Genomic DNA, 22,454 nt, shown 5'->3' on the forward strand with positions numbered 1-22,454 from the left:
TAACTGAAATATTTTCAATAAACTATGGTAGGTTGTGGTTATGATGCATTTTTAAATATTTATCATTACCTGTAGCACACGAGGCCATCTCCTTATTGAATTGACAGTAGATAAGTGATTTTTATTTCGCGCAAAAACTTTTGGTACCTTTATACTTATGTAATGAATGACTTTTCCGAAGGTTAGATTATATCCACTTAAGTGGGGTATCTCATAAATATATACTGCTATCTATTGCATGTTTGTTTACAATTTTACATGAGAGATGCTTTTCTTTGTATTATGTTTATTTTAACAAATGTATATGCTCGAGGTACATGTACATGTGCAAACACAGATTCATCCATTTTTATCTATTAGAATCTAACATGTTTTTCTCTACACTTGACTGCAATTTCTGTCTGATAAACATCTACACGTACATGTAACTTATTCACATAGATTGTATAGATTGTTATCAGTTTTTATTATACGCCCATGCATTGAAATGTGGTTGTATATTGTTATTGCCACCGTCCGCCGCTCCGTCCCTCCGGCGTCCACAATTGCTTGTGGATGCTCTAGAGGCTAAAGTTAATATCCGATCAACTTTAAATTGAAACACAGTGTTTATGGTCATGGGACAAAGAAGTCTATTGATTCTCAACAATTTTTGATAATTACTGCCAGAGTTATGGCCTTTAATTACTTTGAAATAGCTTGTCGACGCTCTACATGTACGTGCTAAAGTTAATATCCGATTGACTTTAAATTTATACACAGTGTTTAATGTTATGAGAAGAAGAAGTCTATTGATTTTAAACAATTTCTGATAATTACTGCCAGAGTTATGGCCCATGATCACTTTGAAATATCTTGTAGAAGCGTTTGAGGCTAAAGTTTATATCTGATTGACTTTAAACTTATACACAGTGTTTAAGGCCATGAGGCTAAAGTGAATATCCGATTGATACACAGTGTTTAAAGTCATGAGATGAAGAAGCATATTGATTTTTCATTGGTTTCCGATAATTACTTCCAAAGTTTCCGATAATTACTCCCAATGTTATGGCCTATCATTTTTCAACGATGTCCAATGATTATGGCAATTGATATTAAATGTTTTGTTTACTAAATATTAGAATAAGGCAGAACTAGAAGCCAAATGGGTTGTTACTCTTAATCAGGTTTTATTGTGTTGTAAATGTTTTCATTTCTGACAAAATAAAAAATATATGACAACTCCCCGGATGACTTAGCTGCTGTGGGCTTATGTTTCATTGCCTGGCAACCTATCTTTAACCTTTTTTGTGATCTTAAATCTAGTTATCTAGCCATTTAATGAACTAGCATATGTGTACTGACGAAATTTCAGAGCAAATTTTCATTCAAATACTTAGTTATTCATGAAAGTAGAATTTGGTCTTAGTTTTTGGCTATTTCAACTTACAACAGGGCCACAGGCAATCATGTAATTTTAAAGATACCTTAGTTTGCTATTCAAAATCATATACATACATTACCATTAATTGAGGATCGTCTACAAATTGCACCGGATACTGTATTTGTAGTTGAATTCACCATATCTTTCTAGTTACGATCAGGGAATCTAATTCTATTTCTGATCTAAAAATAGCATTTACAAGTATTGTTCCACATTGTGACAGGTGAATAATGTAGAAGTCTATACATGTAGCTGCACAACACTATAATTCTATCTCTATATTTTCATTATCACCGAAAGTAATAACATTTTGGCAAAAACTGTATTTTTAGCCTCTAAAACAATTTTTTTTTTTGAAGTGAGTGATATTCATTATTTGTTTTAAATTATATTTGATTTCAATGAACAACTAGAATGAAACAATATGATCATATAGATATAAAAAAAAACAATAGCCAAGAAATAACTGATTTTGTCAGGATCACTTTTTAAGATTTTTCGCAGTTTAAAGATACATTATGGGAGATTTTTATAAGAAGTTAGCCATTCTTGCTATAACAGTTCAAAAATAGATTATGAAAGAAGAATATATTGAAAATTTCAGTCAAATTACTTTATTCTGAACATAGTTATCACCAGTGTAATTTTTGACTAGAAATGGGATTGAATTCCATCTTCACCGATTCTTAGTATGGCTGATTGTTTGATTGTGAGGTGTTAACTCCACCTAGATAATCTCTGCTGTCTTTTGTCTGCTGTCATCATATCCGAATTTGTGTTTTACCTTTTTGGATTTTTATAACAATTGGACAAAATGAGTGAGAGGGTAAATTTTCACTTTTACTTGTATTTTGGGTATGCATTAAATCAATTGAATATAGGACATAATATTATGATACAATTATGATAAATCTATAGGTATATATAATATACACCAGTGGCGTCGTCCCTATTGGGGAAATAAAAATATTTTTATTGATATTATTAAGACAGAAGACCTGTCCGTCTGTATTAGTCATCACACGGTCTCCAGGAATTGTATAATTTGTCATTATCTGTGTTTAGTTTATTGCACTTTAACGTAACGGTTAATCTCCGAGCACGACGCCATTTAAAATTAAATCAGTCAACGAAATCCTGTTTAAAACCAAGCTGAATCCAAGTCATTCATGGGTCTACAGAGTTGATTTTGTGCTTGTTGTGTAAATAAAGATCTAATTTATAATTTCTATGACATCTGAAGCCTAAATAAAGACTTGCAATAATCAGATTTAGCTCTTGCATAATGTATGTTTAATAAGGCTTTATAAACAGTCAGTTTTCTCCAATGTTTAATCAATTTTCTGTAATGCAAAGGATAATCGAAGTCGTTATTTCTGTAATCCAATTTAAATATTTTGTTCATAATGGAAGTGCTGTCATCATGTTGAGAGTGAAAAATGTATAAATGGAACTGACATTGCTGAATTTATTGACTAGTTCTGTGTCAATTTTATAACATGTATGCTATGCTCATGTTGTAATCTGTTTAACGAATCTATTGGTACGAGAAGTAACATCAGTTCAAGGGTAACGTAGCACCTGTGAAACCCGTCAGTACTGCATCGCAGTTCTAGTTTATATGAAATTGGAAGCCAGAAAGATGTCCAGCAATAGATAAATAAGCATAATTCCTTTTTTTATAGACCATAATTGGATAATTATTTAGAGAAAAAAATAGTGATTTGTAATGATTACCCCATAGTAATGTACATATTATATGATTTAGTCACCAAGTGTAACTCAGTTTAATTTTAGACAAACAACTCTTTGCCTTATATGTCAGTCAAGGATGAATGTTAGGAGACACCCTGGCAATCACAGCTTCCTCTCTCCATCCCCAATCCACATCCCCAAGTTTTGGAACCAGTATTATGCCAGAGCTATTCAAGCTTTTATATAGGTTATTATAAACTCAAAGACAAGATTTTATCTTTTATTGATTATTATGGGGTGAGCATATAGTTGACCACACCAATCATTTCAATAAAATTTATATAATGGAGTCATTAAGTAAGGAAAGTACATAGAAACATAAAAATGTCTTTGAGTTGTCTTAATTTGGTTTTTAAAACAAACATGTGCTTAAAGTGACATTTTTCTTATTTTACCCACTAAGACAAATAACTTGAATAAACCTTTAACATTTAGAGTTTCAGTCAGGGTAAAACCAGTTGGGTGCATGACATGTAAAGTCTTTCTTCTTCCCTTTTAATTTGTACGTAAGTGAGTGGTCTAATGACGTAAATAAGTTGACTAGTTATTGTTGAGAGTTGTCTCTGTCTAATATATTCATCTGAACAGCCTTTTAAAGACAACCTACCTGTATCTAAAGTAAGTATTTTTGAATCGATGTGATGTGGGGAAAAAAAACTAAAAGGGAGTGGTGTCACTTATGTGTTAAAGTGACTTATGGAAATTGATACAGCATGAATATTAATTCTTCTTGATGACATATATATATATTCATGTTGATAGTATGATAGACATATATTCATACACTATTTTGATACCTTCATTTAGCTACTGTGTACTAGCACCTTAGTTCCCTCATATTCATTGTTTTGTCACAGATATAATAAACTTACTGTATTTATTTAGTGTAAGGCTTTGTACTAGTTACAAGAACAATATGAAAATGCTGTTATACACTATATACTAGTGTTTGATATATATTCCAGCTAGCCACACATTAGAAATTTTCAAAACTAGTAAATTAAAACCATGAATATAAAGGAGAAGTGTTGCTACATGTACATGTATTACTTGTTACAATAAATTATGAGAATCTAATTCAATTATTTCAGCATTTATAACTTATAGGCATTTTGTTGTTTACAGTGTAAACGAAGTATTAAAGGGTTTAAAGCCTGCCTTCGTTTTTTTATTAATCCTATGTCAAAGGAAGTTAAGGAAGGATATTGATATGGATATTGACTCCACCCCCTTTCCGAAGCATTGCTAATAAACCATTCAAGATATCTTTATAAAACTTGTACACAAACACTGTATCAACATTTATAATAAGCTTTACTTAATTTTTGTATACATTTTTTATTATGGAGCATAACTCATAAACCATTCAAGATATCTCTATGATAGTTTGTACACATAACATTAGCATTCTGCTAATTAGAAATTTCTGAGATTTAATGATTTTTAATTTGTGTTTCCTTTGAAACACATTTGATTTAGATTTTGATATACAATTTTTATTCCAGAACACATCTCATAAACTATTCAAGATATCTTGAAACTTTCTAAACACATCATCAGTGTTTTGCTGCTTAGAAGTTTAGAAGTTAATTTTTGGTTTTTAAAAGTGGATCTTAAGATTAAATATAATTATTGGCTTTTACATTTGTAAGACATATTTAATTACATGCATTTGACATGTATAGGTCCACCATAATTCACATAAACATAGTGCCCAGATGCACTTTACTCATATAAAAACATCAGAAACATCATTATAAAAGTACCCCAGTAAAAATAGTAATACTTTAATTTTATATCCATTTCACATTGGTGAAAAAATACCTATCAAATGTCAACAATTTTATTTATTAATGTCCGATTAATATGTTTTGTTCAGAATGCTGTAACTGCAGAATTATTACACTGATAATTTTGACTTGAACATTATCAGAGCACATATTGGAAGAGAATTGTATCTTGGAACAGCCATATATACATACATGTGATTACAGGGTGTTGCCAACAAATGCCATTATTATCATTTCACTTGTGGTTATATAGAGTAATTCAGATATGTCTGGTTTTATGTTGTAAACAGTCTTGCCCACCAGTTATTTTAAGAATTGGGCCAAATTTAAATGCAAGTGCAACTAAATGGTAATTTAGATGAATTTATGTTCCAACATTATATACAAGCTGTCTGATAGTCTGATGTAAAATGATATCTTTGAAGAGTCTATGAAGTATCACAGTGGTGTAATTATACAGAACAAGATAGAGCAATTAGAAGTACAGATAAATATATACTTTCTGGTGTAAAACATTATTTTTTCAAGTTGTGTGATAGCAAAAAATCATCAAGCATTAAAAAGAGAAATCCCAGATATAATTCAGTAAATAAAACTGGTGGAAGGGTATTGGAACCCTTTATTCTATCCTCAAGCAGTTATCTGAAACACCATTGGCCAGTAGGAGACATGCTTTGTGATTAGCAAACAATTAACTTTGAAAAAGCTGATGTTATGCACAGGGAGATCTTCTCGCTATACATGTACATGTACTTCTAGTTTTGTTTGTGGATTTCAACTAGATAAGGTTTGCGGTTTTGTTACATTTCAAATATCACTCACATTGAATAGTCTTGTTAATGAAGTCACTCAATGAAAAATGGGGAGGTGAGTGCTATAAAAGGAGTTGCATAATCCCAATAAACATTTTTGGCAATCATTTTTAACACACTTAATATCTTAAGACATACTTCATTTCATTGAACCTAATTCCACTTAATGCTACAGAGGTATTTCTCAGAGCATTGCTTCAGGAATATGCATAAGATTGGACTTTCAGACAGAGTAAATAGACTTTTTCTGGACATTTTGGGATTTCTCCTTTAAAATGGTATGATGTAATTTTGAATTTTATTTGTTGTAAATTATATTTATGGTTTTATCATTGATGTTGTTTATGACATATGGTACTTGCATGTATATACCGGGTAATAGTTAATGAATATAGTAAAGGAAATACTACCATAGAATGTAATAATATATCTGGCAGCCTTCCAGGGCTGTTGGTAATTTTTCACAGTTGATTAGCAGCACTGCTAATCAAAAAGTCCAATTTTGCCAAATTTGATTAGCAAATTTAAAAATTGATTAGCGGTTTTTTAGTTTCAACGTAAAACACCTAAATAACAAGATATTACTTTAATTCATAACAAATATGATTAGATTCCATTCTGACTATTCTTAGATTTTTTAGCACTGCCACAAGTACTTGTGACAGTTTGTGAATGTGATGTAGACATTTAGTTAGGTCTTATGTCTGAAGCCAATTCTTGACAGTGACTTCCGAAGCCCCTCTCATTTTAATTGATATTTTTTTGTTACGTTAGAAATCTTCGTTAGAAAACAATTTCGTCTGCTTTTTATCGTGTATTTCTATTTTTGTTCAATCGGACGCACCTCGATTAACTAGACACACGCGATATAAACAATAATATTTTACGTGAATTTTTACTTTGATTTATCATTTTACAATACATTAACATGTATTTATTTTTTTATATTTTATTTACAATACGTGGGGAATACACTGGATTTATTTCTTTCAAAATGAATATGATATAATTACTTGATGTCTCGCAACGTGAGTGGTACTAATTGATTCCCTATTTCCGGTTTAATAGTCCCTATTCATAGAGTTATGTCCCTGTGTTATATAGTATTGTGTCTGGGAAGTTCGAGAAGAAAATGTCACACTGACACGGGGAATTCAGTTTTGTTTATAAAATTTTATTCAACATTTTTTACACGTTGAAAGTGTTGAGTAAGCCTTCTAGTCTTCAAAATGTGGATTATTCTTGTGTCAATATCCAAAATGACAGGCATATTAATGATTCGCAGTAACTGCGAATCAAAAACGTTAGATTTTAATTCTTTGTTAGCAACGGACAAAATATGTATCGCAAATTGTGCTGCGATACTGGTTGTCGGCAGCCCTGCAGCCTTCCATTTAAACTCCTTTTTAGATAGAAAGGAAATTTATCAATGAAACACAACTTCTCTCTTCCTGTCAACACCTACACTTTTCAACTTTATGGAGTAGGTCTGGTGAATTGCAAAGAAAAATAAGGAGAACTTTGTCTATAATAACTATTACTAAACTATAGGGAAAACTGTCTTAATCCAAGAGTTCACACCACATTTTCATACCAATACACTGTACTTCAAACACAAGATAAGGGCCATTTTCATCTCAACTTAAATCGAAGGATGTGGATAATTTTCGTGTGACCATTGACTGGATACACAAATATTCATTGCTGTTGAACAGACGGATTTGGGTTAGAACAATTGAGACTATCATCCTGAAAGATAGGTGTTACTAATTTTATTTAATTCAAAAAGACATGTACTTGTCTCAGTCTCAAAAGCAATCAAGAATAAAAGAACAAATTCAAAGTCTCAGTCTTAGTAGCAATCAAGACTAAAAGAACAATCAAATTCAAAATCCATAAATACACTTCGAGGAGTCTTCCATTGTGTGCAGAATTTGCTTTTTGATTTGGATGCAACTCAAAAGATGGTTTCTATGAAAATTTATTAGTATTCAAAGACAATTTATAAATTTGTTTGCAGTATTTTGAAATTGTATTATTTAACTTCATTTAAAGCAATCCTGATGATATAGAAGACATGTAAACCCTGAAGATTTTTTTTTAAACTAAGACTGTGTGTTCAGTACATATGGGAGTATTCAGTTTTTCTACTACATGTATATGTACTTACATCAGTTTTATCTTGGGCTTGTTTCCTGTAGTAGCATATACATAATATACATCCTGTTTATGTTTCTCATACATTATACAGGTACATAATATATTTATGTTTTACATTCTGATATAAAGAAGTGGCAAATTTTATTTTTCTTCTAGCTTGAGGTCTCAACTGTTTGATTTTTTAGTCTAAATGCTCTTTACTCTAAATGCACATTATATGTTTCCTTCAGATGTATTGGACAAATCTGGAACCATATCAATGAAAATATAAACATGTTTATAAGGAAACTTCAGTTTCATGGGCTGAGAAATACAGCCGTGTTAAGATTTTAACCCCTATTTCAAAAAGTATTTTTATAATGTTTATTCATATTTTAACTTGATGTATACTGATCAGTATGTACATATACAAGGAGTCTTGACACCAAGAGGCCATTTTAGGATTTTAAATGATAGGTTACCAGCTAAGAATAGATTTTTTACAAGTACTATATAGTTCCTTCTGGAAAATGCCAATGTGATTCATGTCCGAATTCAATAAGCAAACTGTACATTTTTCTAGCTTCATTCTCGTAGCTAAGCTACTACTAGTGTTGACTATATCTGAAGACTTTTAAGTTTTGAAAAACTTGAGATACATACAATTTGTGTACTCCACTGTCGAGGTAGTAAGTGAAATATTAGTAAACAAGCTGACTTCTACTTACTCTTTCGAAACAAAGATTTAATCATACATGTATATCAGAATAACACATCAGATCAGCCCAATTCAATACTTTACTTTGGCGTAGCTAATTTGATTACCGTAAGTGTAGATTCTGTATTCCGGTACTCTTTTGTAAGTTATTTATACTTATTATTATTCTTGGAGGATGAGTAGATAGTGAGTCAACATTAATGGTCAAATATCTTTCTTTTATTGAAAGACATTACAATGAATGATTTATATTGCAGGTATTCATATTTTTAACGATTCGTTCAATATGAACTGAACTCATTGTTGATTAAAACCCTTAGGTGTCTTGTTTAATTGAAAGCTATATTTTGAGCCAAATACTACATTTGACTAACCTTTGAGGCTTTATGTTGTGGTAGATCAAACACAATAAAGATATTTTCACAGATAGATATGGATACTAGATACTGATAATAGAAATTGCCCCAGGACTTTGTGTCATTAACTTTTTATACCTATGGACATAGCAAACATTTAGGTGAAGCTTTAAATGGGTCTCTTAAACAACTTTATTAACTCTAATGCTGTTCATTGAAATGCAGTAGGCATGGATTTAGTTTTGAGAGGGGATATTCATTCTCTGTGTGATACCAATAACGTTTGTATCAAAACACTATCAGCTAATTTATATTTACCTAGTGTTCACATGAGAAACAGTATTCAAGAGTTCTATAAAGGGAGAACCGACATGTACCTGCCTGAAAACTCTAGATACTACTAATATAAATAGAGCAACAGTTTGCGATCGAAATGATATTCCGTTAATATCGAAGTTCTAATATAACGTACACCTACTTTAGAGATATTGATGGACCTATAGACTTGTTTTGGGTGTTTTATTATGCCTTTTTTCTTTTTCAGAAACATTTCGTGCCGCAGCTGAAGCCAGTTCTAACGATATATTAAAACTTTACAATCCTAAAGGCAACCTCATCAATATTTCTACAAACCTAACTTCTAATTCACCTGAAACACGCTATAAACTAGAAGTTGTTGCTGCACACTGTGATGGTAAGTACATCCTATTACATCTTGTGGCTAAAATCCTATATTGGTGAATATTATAAAATAATTTGCATAGTAAAGTTACTGTGTGAGCTATTGGCTTTATAAATCAGACCTTCAAATTCACTGGACCATAAACAATTCCATAATCTTCCCCAATAACCTTGGTGTGTGTACTCTGTGTGTGTGTGTGTGTGTGTGAAATAGCTTTATTTAACATCTGCTTCCACGAAAGTGATATCACTGACAATACATTATTAGGTGATATTTATTTAAATATGTGATTAAAAGATATATCTGATTGGTGAAAATTGTTTATACAAGGACTGGCTGAATAGTTAAAAGCCTATCTGTGAAAAACCTGTACAAAGTCGATGGTTTCCATTTATTAAAAGTGGTCTGTCTGTCCGTCCATCCATCTGTCTGTCTGTCACACTTTTTGGGACACAATAACTCTCCTTCTAATTGAGCTAAAATGTTCAAACTCGGTGCAGGTGTTTTTTAGGCAATTGCTTTAATGCAGTTTGAAGATGAGCATAGGCTAAGCCTAGAGATTAAGCAATTTGATTGGTTGAAACTTTGGAACACAATAACTTTGGTTCTAATTGGGTTTTTAGCATGTGCACCCTCTAGAGGTCACAATTTGATTTTTAAAACCATTCAAAAATTTCACTGTTAAATCATAATTATGGCTGAGTTCGAATTTTGTGAAAATCAAACCGAGACAGTCTAACAAAATGGCTGATCCCCTTTATGCAAATATTATAATAAGCATGTAATAGATCACAATTTTAATGAAACTTAAAATATATATTTATATCCCAAAGATCTAGGTTCCTTTTGATATTGACACATGTCGGACTGTAACATCCTGAATTATGGCCCCTGATTGTACGAAAAATTGCTTTTTATATGCCCACATTGAAATGTGTTGTATATTGTAGTTGCCTCCGTACAGCCTTACAGACTTCCACGAAAACTTCTGTTTATCTCCCAAAGATCTTGGTTTCTTTCCAAATTGGCATGTATCGGACTGCAACTTCATGGATTGTTGAGGATTTTTCAACCCTTGTCACCACTTCTAAGAGGTATAGTGCCTATGGGGCCGACAAGGAAAATGTTGCCTAGTCGTTGTGGTTACAAAAAATAGAAAAACGTTAGGCTTACCGGTGTGTTCACTAGATTGCACGTAAAATATCCTTTGGCATTTGGAATTTGATGAAGAATAGTGGGAAATATTGGTTTTCTGGCAAATTGTCCTCCCCATTACGCGCGACCGTAGCGCAAAAACATTTTGACAAAAGCTTTGTATTGATAAGAAGTTAAATTCTAACACACAAGACTATTTTTTGATGCAATGGTGCATGTACAGCACATGGTTAATTGTGTTTGGAAACATTGCGAATCCCACCTGAAAACTGAACACTTGTATTTCATCGAAAAATTATCACTGAGCTTTGGCAGTTAGTTGCAGGAGTAAACCAGATTTATTAATACATACATGTATATTGATCTAAGATATCATTTTTTAGACATGCATTAATGTCAATTTCTTTCAGACCTAAAGGCAAATAAAAACCTTCAAACCATACACAATTAAATCTAGTCTTGTCATAAAGTTTAATTGTCCAAAAATCAATCAGTCAAATAATATATAAAGTTGATTCAAATTTGTACTTTCTATAGATTTCACTTCACCTTTTTTGTATACTCGCTAGTTAATAATGGAAGGATAATTCCTATTCATAAATATGTCAAAGATGACATCTAACCTACTTTTTTATATTTAATTGTTGTAATTAGTATCTAAAGAACACATTTCCGACCGTACATGTAAATATAAACAAGGAAAATGTTTATTAGCCTTTGACGCATCACATTTGTAGAAGTTATCTATATTAGAAAACAGATAACTGGTCCAGTTTAATCATTGTTCATTTTGTACAGATTTAGTTTGTTAATGTTCACTATGGAATTATTTAGTATTGATTTTGATCAGCTTATTGTTTAAGACTAATTGTTTTCTAATTTCTCACACCTGTTTGGAATTGATAACAAAGGCTCAAAGATTTTTTTTTTTGCAAAAGCTCATTTATGTACACAATTTCCTTTATATATTCTTGGTGAATAGAATTCACCTGAATACTGGTTATTATAAATATCTGTATAACGTCTACAGTGAAGGACATGTTACGAATAATAAAACTCTATAAATACACTATTGATAGTCTGTATAATATAAAATATTGATGTTTTCGAAATTACTTCTAACGACCTGGTCAATTGTGTCTTGGAAACACAGTCCTTCAAAGTTACTAAGAAACACAGTTATATTTACAAAGCAACTACATAGTGTTGAATGGTCAAGAATAAAACATTGTGCCTTCTTTTGTATGTACAGTAGTGGTAAATGAATGATTAACGTCCACTTGACACAAACTAGGTCATTTTGGATCAAACATGGTTCAATTTTATTTCAAAAATTAGCTTGAGCTTAGGGCTATGTAGTAGTGGGAGGAATCGAAATCACGCCTTTTGACTCATTGGCAGACCTCATTATCTAACATACTCACATTAAACCAGTCAGAATCGTCAGCCTTCAATATTTTAGGGCTTTGTTATTGGACAGATTTGTTAGCAATTTGTTGTTGTTTATTACAAATTTACCGTCCTGTCATGTATAATATATTGGATGTTAAAATTGTAATAAACAGCAGCATCTTTTGGTTCATAATTGCTATTCTATTAACATTTCACATGGTAGGCATGACTAGTTTTATTTTCCTTTTGCTTTTACAAGTTATATAGCTGTTGAGAGTTGAATTATATAATAATTGTTTAAGCTGAAAGGACCATCAAATTGGTCGACATCAAATTTTGTATGTATATGTTTACTTTTATGAAAAATTATTAGATACAACCTTTCTCTTTTTTTTTGAAAATTTTAAATATTTCTTAGATATGCTACAATAGGTGTAAACATGCAATGATATTTGATAATTAATTATTTCTAAAATAAAATTATGCTGGACTGCTTCTGCGAAAAGGCATGCTTCAAAATGTTAACAGTTTGTACAGACTGTATGTTTTGAAATCATAGGGGTGTCCATCATAGTTGCTGAGGTAGAGAGTTCTTATGTCTGAATTGAGAGAGGTCAATCAGTTTATTGGAGGATCTCAAATATTACAATAAGTAACTATAACTCAGTGTGCCATTTATACCTTTAAAAGAGCCTCATATATTTGTACCGTACATTAAAAATAATCCCCTGGAAAGAAATGGGATTTACAGTCCTGCGGATATTTAATTTCCTATTTCTAAAATCAATTTGTTTAGCCAATATTTTATCAGACAGAAAGCTCTTAGCATCAATATTGTCTGTTAGATGAGATAGTGCTGACATTCACCTAACTGCTATACAAACAATAAAGGCAGACTAATTTACCATAAAAATTTGTTGCTTTAGTACTTTACTTACTTCTATTTAAAAGTTTCGCTTTATGATTTACATACCTATAATTGTGAGAATATAACCAGTCCCAGATTTAAAAGTGTATAGGCTATCCATTGATAAGTCGTTGGGTTAGATATATTTCCATAAGGGTGCAAATCAAATCTGGAGAAATAGCCAAATTGCCTGTCTTAAATTTTTATACCCCCACATTTTCATGTGGACGTATTATGCCGTCGTCCTTGTCCGTCTGTCCACAATTTGTTTGTGGACACTCTACAGTTCACATTTTTTATCAGATTTGACGAAACTTGAAATATAGGTCCATCTTCCAAAGATTTCGATTCCTTTCGATATTGGCATGTATCGGACCATAACTTCATGGATTGTGGCCCCTGATTTTTTGAAAACTCACATTTTTAGCTTGTGGACAGTCTAGAGGTGACAATTTTCTTCTGATTTTAATGAAACTTGATATGCCTGTTTATAAGCCAAAGATCTTGGTTCCTTTTGATATTCGAATTTCGTGAAAATCGGACCAAAACTGCCGTACAAAATGGCCGCCCCTTGTACGCAAATAATGTAAACATATGGTATAACAAGGTTCTGGACCCTCTAGAGGCAAAGGCAACAATTTTGATCTGATTTTGATGAAACTTAAAATGTATGTTTATAACCCAAAGATTTTGGTTCCTTTCTATATTCGCGCATATCAGAATGTAACTTCCTAGATTATGCCCCAGATTGTACAAAAAATCATATTTTTTAGCTTCTGGATTCTCGAAAGTTCACAATTTTTATCTGATTTTTAAAACCGTTTAAATGTATCACCATTCCACCATAATGAAGGTTCAATTCGAATTTCGCAAAAATCGGAACTAAACTGCGCGACAAAATGGTTGCTCTTTGTGCACAAATTGTATAAAAGTATGTAATACAAAGTTTGTGGACTCTCTAGAGGTCATAATTTTATATCTGATTTTGATGAAACTTAAGATATATCTTTATATCCCAAAGATCTCGGTCCGTTTTGGTATTTGCGCATTTCAGACCATAACTTTCTGGATTATGGCTCCTGATTGTACAAAAAAACGCTTTTGTTTTTAGTTGTTCTCTATCTCTAGCAAAATGTGGGCGCATCTTGCCTGGTTAAATGAAAATATCGTGCTGGTTGATATGTAACCAATTGATGGAATTTCATTGTTCAATTACAATTTTGGAAATATAGACATGGTTATCCAATCACTAGAGTGGAAATGTTGAACCTTACATAGAACAATCTCACATGGAGTTTGTATTTCTTTGACAAAGTATCAGAGATCTTGAGGTACATGTAGTTGCACAGGAGTAGGGTAGTGTTTCTAATCAAGTTTTATTCACTAAAATATAACTGGAATGGCTCCTTGAAGTTGGTGGTTATTAAAGTAATATTAGCAACAAAAAAAAAAGATTTTAGATATGCACATACTAAATGTAATGATAGCCATCCAAATCCTGATTGTGCAAATATATTCTGTTTTTAGGGCAGCCTTTAGAACCTTGTCTATTTTCATCAAATCATATATGGAGGAGGTTGCAGTATAGGCTGTCCAAACTGACTTGAAAGCATGCTGTCTTTAACATCATTACAGACTCTTGATGAAGTGCCAGAGGCTTTCTAAAGCTCCAAATTCTCCTTATGAAAACCAATTAGTAATTTCATTGATGATACATGAGGCAGCAAAAAGCAGCATGTACAGATAGATACATTATATTGAGCAGATTGTAGTAGAATCTATTCTATTAATGGCTATTTTAATAAATTAACATAGATAATCAATCATTAGAAACCTGGTATATTGTATTTTGTTAGTTAATATTGGCCAACATTTCATATTGTAAGAACATGTAGCTCTCACTACGTGTAAATGAAATGAAATGGGGTTTAACATTCTACTTTCTGCTCACTTGCAGTATTTGTAAATGTTAGCTGGTGTGATTGAATTCCCTTCAATTAGTTCTTTATGGTCTCCGAAAGCTGATTTCTAATTAATACCAGGAATGTAAATCCATTAAGTTGATTTAATCTTAAGAAGTTCCGTTTCTTACTAATTAATACTCCTGTTATCTGTTTTGTCTCTTGGAGACAGCTGGATGGATGGCCGAATTGTTAGGGCGTGCACGTTGTATTGTCCGTCATTGAGTCAACTGGTGTGGTTTCGATTCCCCGGTTGTACATGACAAGGAGTAGGGTCACCTGTCCAACCTCGTAGGTTTTCTCCAGGTCCTCCGTTTTCCTTTCCACTGCTAAAGACCTCTACACACAAGCGAACTATTGAAATAAAATTGAACCATATGTTAGGCCCGAAATGACCTAGTTTGTGTCGAGTGGACATTAAACCCCATTTCTCTTTCTCTCTCTTTCTTGGAGACATTCTGGACTTTTTTGCAAAAAGGTATCAAGAAGGTATAAATGAATGTTTATTTATCTAATTTGTCTATTCTAGATAAAGTGGACACAGCCGCATTTGCAGCAAGATTAGGATTTGACATGAGTGCAATAGAAAACAGGTATGTAACCACCTTCCACTCTAGTCCAGACATTTCATACTCCATTCTGCATCATCTCAGGCAGTTACTGCAATAGAAATGCCAACCAAGATGGTCAGTCTAGACCTATTATATTAATCCCAGAAAAATGTCCCATTCTGAAATCTGTGTCCAAATAGGTTAAAATCCAAAATGGCCACCAATTTTGACTGGAAAATGTCAATTTTAATGCAATTAATAATATATGGTAGAGTTTGGTATCAAAAAAAATCCTTTCAGTGTCACTGAATCCTTTTCCATACAAATTTTGGTGATAAGTTATAGCGCAGAGTAAATATTGGGAATAATTCAAGATGGCAGTCAGTTTTGGCTGGAAAATTCGAATTATACAAATTGATCATATTTTTAAGGTAGCGGATTCCATTTTCGACACATTTTCTCATTTTGGTGATTGATTGGTTCCACTAGGTCAATATACATGTAGGAGGAAATCCCATTAGAGATTATAGGGGATTAAGGATACTTGAGTCTGCCTCAGTTCTAATAGGATGGCATTATCAAGTATTGACTTTTTTTCATTTGGACTCTGGCCTACCACACTGATCTCAATTACAGCTAATTGTTGTGGGCACAGCGTCGTGTGGGTGTGTCTGATTTTGGTCACCAACCTTGAAAGCTGAGCCAAGATGTCCAAACCAATTGAAGCACACAGCGCATGATTTATTTCACAAAATGATTCAAATGATGAGACACAGATGGATCCCGATATGAAGTGAACCATTTGATAATGAACTGCCCACTGTCATTCCGAAAATAATGGATGCCTTAATAAGGCGGCTAAACTGGGAAATGATGGTCGTGTTTTCGAGCTTGGTGATGATTAACATGTGGAATGTCGCAAATTACTGCCATGGAACTAATATTGAAAAAGTTTGTAAAGCTATGGAAGAGGATGGGCTGAGTCCTAGATGGTCCCTGGTGCAGAAGTTCGTATTTGTGGAGTATTGTTTTTTTTTTACATGGCATGTTTTCATAGAATAATGCAGACACTTTTGGTTCAAATAACATTAATACATGTAGCTATGTAATATATACGGTGGGGAGCCACGATTGCTAAGTGGGTAAGATGCTGGCTTGCTAGCCTGGAAGTTGCATGTTCGATCCCTGCATTGGCCGAGAAAGTTCATCAGGATTTCCAACTTGCTTTCCCCTTGACCGAGGTCCTGAGTATACATTGGCAGTGATCAGTGTTAAAACAAAATGAGCCTTTAGCAACTATATTTTTAAGTATTTATTTGCATTTGTGCACCTTTTTTTTTAATTCTCTTATTGTACCCCGCCATCCGCCCTTTTATCTTGAATGTTCAAACTTGGTCCAGTTGTTTATTAGGTAAATGTGTTGACTAGGTTCAAAGATGAGTAGAGCTAATCAGAGATAAGTAATTTCAATGGCTGAGAATTTAGGACAGAACAACTCTTGGTTTGCAGTTTCATTACATCAATATCTTACCTAAGTTTAAACTTGGTCCAGTTGTTTATTAGGTAAATGTTTTGACTAGGTTCAAAGATGAGTAATTTCAATGGCTGAGAATTTAGGACAGAACAACTCTTGGTTTGCAGTTTCATTACATCAATATCTTACCTAAGTTTAAAGGAGCTAAATCGCTAACATTTGGGACCTAGAAATGGACAGAAGTGGGTCGCAACGCATATAATACTGTAATATGAATGTATGTAAACTGATTTACATTCAATGGTTTCCGTTTTTACTCTAATTTCAAATCAGTTATGTTCCACGAAATAAGCCAGCAGTCTCAAATTGAATTCAAATTTCTAGCGTCTGGTTATTCCAATCTACATACGCCGTTTGATTTGGTGCAATGTGTCTAGCCTTGTTCCCCGAGTCTCTTGCTAGAAGTGGGGCTGAAACGCATTATGGTACACGATTCGTGTACCAATGGTAAAATGTTTATTTTGTCTTAAATATTGGATATCAGAAGCCCATCAGACTTAGCTACTTTAACAATTAGCATTTTTTCGCTTACATGTAGGTTACACAGAGGGATGAATAATTTCATTGCTAAATGCTTTATAAAAATGTTAGATGACTGTCATCTATTTAGGCACACCAGCCTCGCTGTTGATTGGTTAAATACAGCTAGATTAAAGAATTATTGACATCTATTTGTCCTGTCATGGAATGCCGACAAAATAGTTTCTGTGAGTTCTACTCAGTATCAGTATAATTTGACACCAAGCTTGATCCATCTGTAAGATTTGAATTTTACCGCCCAAACTGGCCGAAACCATGCCAGTTGACTCAAAGACAGACCTTATCTTATGATGCAATGCGCAGGCGCTAACCATTTGGTCATCCAGCCCCTGTATGAAAATGGATTTGGCTACCCTGAAAACACATATTTTGATACCAAACTCCATCACATTATGATAATTGGGTGAAAATTGTAATTGACAATCCAAAACTGGTGGCCATTTTGGATTTTGGCCAATTTGATGCATTTGGACATGGATTTCGGACTGGGACTTTTTTGGGTGATAATATAGGTCTAGAGCGACCATAAACCGTGGTCGGCATTTCTATTGCAGCAACTGCCCGCACTTATATTGTCTTGCCTGGACTACTTATCTCATGTTCCTCAATAGATGATCAGCCCAAAATTGCAGATGATGAGATGATCTTTCTTGTCCAAATTCACAATTATATATTTGATATGCACTGGCCATGCACAGAATGTTATTCATGTGGAATGCAGTCACACTGTAAGAAAAAGTTAAAAGTCCCATTTTTACAGCAGTTCTTTAAAATCCTAGAAATCATAGTCATAACAGTAATGGAATTTCTTAGTCGATTCCATACTAATGCAATTATGTTGCTATTGTTAGATAAATTTATGAACAAATGGGACATGTTCATGAAGATGCAAATGGGAAAGATGTGCTCTCTATGTGTACAGTGTAGGTTTTTGTCAGGCTCTGAATGTATTGAGTTAAAGATACATTATGGGAGATTTTTATAGAGAGTTGACCATTCTTGCTATAACAGTTCAAAAGTAGATAATGAAAGAAGAATATATTGAAAATTTCAGTCAAATTACTTTATTCTGAACATAGGTATCATCGTTGTAATATTTGACTAGAAATGGTAGTGAAATGTGCCTTCACCTTGGTCGATCGTTTGATTGACAGGCGTTAACTCCACCTACATATCTCGATTATCAAGTAAAGTTTTCAATGGCATGCAGAAACGCTCTACAGCGGCCTCGCTAAGTACACTCTATCATTTAGCCTCGATCTAACTGACGTATTCTCATCAGGGTGCGCCATATTTGAATTTATCAATGAGTGAAATCCTATTTAAATCCGAGCTGTAGCCGAGCCATCCGTGGGTCTACAGAGTTGATTTTGGGCTTGTTGTTTAAATAAAGATCTAATTTATGATTTCTATAACATCTGAAGCCTAAATGAAGACTTGCAATAATCAGATTTTGCTCTTGCATAATGTATGTTTAATTGATTCAGTCATTTTACTACCCTTTACACAGAGTCCTGTTTCACCTAGAATTACTGTAAAGTGCTTGAATTTGATGACATTGTTTATATCAGTGTAGTATTGAGTTTGTTGACATCACATTTATCTTGCAGTATATGGATATGACAAGACCGTTTTTATATGCCCACATTTTCATGTGGACGTATATTGTTGTCGCCCCTGTCCGGATGTTTGTGGACACACTGCAGGTCACAATTTTTATTTGATTTTGACGAAACTTAAAATATAGGTCTATCTCCCAAAGATCTCGGTTCCTTTCGATATTGGCATATATCGGACCATAACTTCATGGATTATGGCCCCTGATTGATGAAACTTGAAATGCATGTTTATGACCCAAAGATCTTGGTTCCTTTAGATATTATGGCCTAAAATCACGTTTTTAGCTTGTGGTCCCTCTAGAGGTCACAATTATTATCCGATTTAAACAAACGATTGAATATATCACTGTTACACTGAAATGACACTTCAGTTCGAATTTCATGAAAATCGGACCAAAACTGCCGGACAAAATGGCCACCTCTCGTATGCAAATAGTGTAAAAAATATGGTATATCAAGGTTGTGAACCCTCTAGAGGTCAGAATTTTGATCCGATTTTGATGAAACTTAAAATACATGTTTATAACCCAAAGATCTTGGTTTCTTTTGATATTCGTTCATATCAGATTGTAACTTCCTGAATTATGGCCCATGATTGTACGAAAAATTATGATTTTAGCTTGTGGTCTCTGTAGAGGTCAAAATTTTTATCCGATTGAAAAAAACATTGAATATTTCACCCTAATGACGGCTGAGTTCGAATTTTATGAAAATCAGACCAAAACTGCCGGACAAAATGGCCGCCTCTCAAAGGCAAATAGTGTAAATATATGGTATATCAAGGTTGTGGACCCTCTAGAAGTCACAATTTTGATCCGATTTTGATGAAACTTGAAATATATCTTTATAACCCAAAGATCTTGGTTCCTGTCAATATTTGCGCATATCGATCGTAACTTCCTGAATTATGGCCCTTGATTGCACGAAAAATCACTTTTTGTTTTAGCTTGTTTTCTATCCATCTCTTGCAAAATGTGGGCGTATCCTGCCTGGCAGCCACTAGTTTTTGACAATATTGCCCACAGTATTGCAACAAGGAAAGATATTTTATGGATTTGCATATTCTACACATCATATCCAAAGTTTAAATAATTTTTAAAAACATGGAAAAAATTATGGATAAGTGAAAATGACCAAAAAACATGCTTGTCAGTGATTAGCATTTTTTGTTTAATATTTCAACCATCCATATCTTTCCTTTTTGGTCACTTCTTGCAGTACTCTTTGCGCTATTGACAAAAGAAATGCCCTTATTGGTCGTTAGTAGGACTGGCAGTACAGAGACGGGTGTGTGAGACGGGTGTATAAAAGGAATCACAGTCTTCAATCTGTACTTTAGGATTTATCCCATGAATATCAAAACCGTGGTTCTCAGACTGGACCCCAACCACACTTAATTAGTGAAACATTATTATGTATTGACATTTCTTGGCATTATATCCTTCTAAAGTTACTTTATTTTCAGATTACAAGCCTTGGAACAAAAGGTATTTACTGATGGGGGTGATTTACCTGCTGATGTTAATGAAATGAGGGAAAAAATAGATAACTTTAAAACCAAATTAGAGGTAGAATTTTTGTTCTGTTTGTTATTTACAGTTGACATCCAGATATTAGAAAATTAAATGTTGAAGGGACATAGTCTGAAAGCAAAATGCCAATTCTATTTGATTATACCGTGTGTTTTATTCTGTTTATTCAATCCCTATCTTCCAAATGATTATTTGTCAAAATTTGATGTTTAGATTAATTAGTTGTCAAGATATTACCATTTAAAAAGATATTTAGCATTTTATAATTGCTAAAACACATCCACAAATGCCAAAATACTCCTAGAAATCTTCATCCTTAAGCAAATCACTTGTAAATTAACTTACAAGTACCTAAAACATGACACAGCTTCTCAGCATTCCTTTTAGAGGCATTTACTAACTTGAACTATAACATATAACATATACTTATGGAAGAATGATTACTGATATACATGTATTTGGGTTACGTTTCGAAGAGTATTCTTTCAAAGTTTTCTTCAATGGTGATTTCATGAAAACATTGAAAGAATAGTCTACGAAACGTCGCCCAAATATATCAGTAATTGTTCTTCCATAAGTATGTGTTATAGTTTAGTTTAAGTCAACAGGAGGAAGATTATGAAGCCTTCGGGAATATGAAATTTAACCTTATGGTCTTTTAAATACTTTCTAGTGCCGTATTTAATGGCCCTGTAGAATCATTAACCAAATATAAAAGGCTATTTATTAAGGTATATTATGGATAATATTTTTGGAGCTTGCCATTCATCTACATTGTACTATCATCAACTAAAGCTACTAAATTGATAAGGACATCTGAATTGCTTTAGGGGCAGTTGTAGCCTGTCCATTTCATCAAGAACCAAGAACCGGGATATTTTTCTTTGCCTGACCTCTTAATAAATCATTTATAAATGTGTGACTGACAAATAAACAGAGCTGTGAGGTATATTTATAAAGAGTGATATAAACTTACATAATTTTATTGTATCTACATCAAGCTTCCGCTATCTAACAAATGCAGACAAATGCCTGATTATTACCTTGTTTCTTAATTTCAGGGTGTTGAACACCTGAGTTGGTTAGGATTATTTAAAGATATATCAAGTGGTACTTCATTACAACCATTTTGGGACAGGCAGAAGTCACTCAAGAAAAGTGAAGAACACAATAGACGGGTATTTGATAAATTTATGAAAATGAGGTATGTTGTAGTTAAACACTATAGTTGATAATCGCACTGCGTATTGTTCAAACATTTATAGTCTGCCGAATAAACACAGATTGATGTGTTTTCATGGAAAAAAGTCCCATCAAAGTAAACTTGGTCTCAAATGACCTATCATGATCGCTTGGGGAAACTTTTTGGGTCGACCAATCAGAAAAAAAACCAGTCAATATCTCAAAAACTATAAATGTTAGATCAATATCGCGTACAAAATTTCTACTATGCTAGATGAGTGGACAGCGGTGTTCAAAACTCTGAACCTTGATTCTTAAGTTGCGGGTCCCCTTCCCAAGGGGGTGGGGGACCTGACAAAACATCGTAATTTCGAGTTTAAATTTGACTTTTGCGTAAAAGAATCAA

The 22,454-nt window shown here is 33.1% G+C and overlaps 1 protein-coding gene across 5 annotated transcripts in view; it reads left to right on the forward strand.

Annotated features, from left to right (window-relative positions):
* The window catches only part of LOC126826707 (high affinity cGMP-specific 3',5'-cyclic phosphodiesterase 9A), an 83,692-nt gene that overhangs the window by 28,458 nt on the left and 32,780 nt on the right, over positions 1–22,454 (forward strand). For 3 of the 5 annotated variants that reach the window (XM_050555729.2, XM_050555728.2, XM_050555731.2), the window contains exons 2-5: positions 9,538–9,687; positions 15,620–15,683; positions 20,800–20,902; positions 21,928–22,070. In XM_050555729.2, coding sequence (XP_050411686.1) covers positions 9,538–9,687; positions 15,620–15,683; positions 20,800–20,902; positions 21,928–22,070 — 460 coding nt within the window. Of the gene's footprint in view, positions 1–3,531; positions 3,797–7,896; positions 8,032–9,537; positions 9,688–15,619; positions 15,684–20,799; positions 20,903–21,927; positions 22,071–22,454 lie in introns of those variants that run through there. The other 2 variants (XM_050555732.2, XM_050555730.2) reach the window with 2 other exon arrangements.

This window comes from Patella vulgata, chromosome 7 (assembly GCF_932274485.2).
Source record: "Patella vulgata chromosome 7, xgPatVulg1.2, whole genome shotgun sequence".
Taxonomy (NCBI): Eukaryota; Metazoa; Mollusca; class Gastropoda; family Patellidae; genus Patella; species Patella vulgata.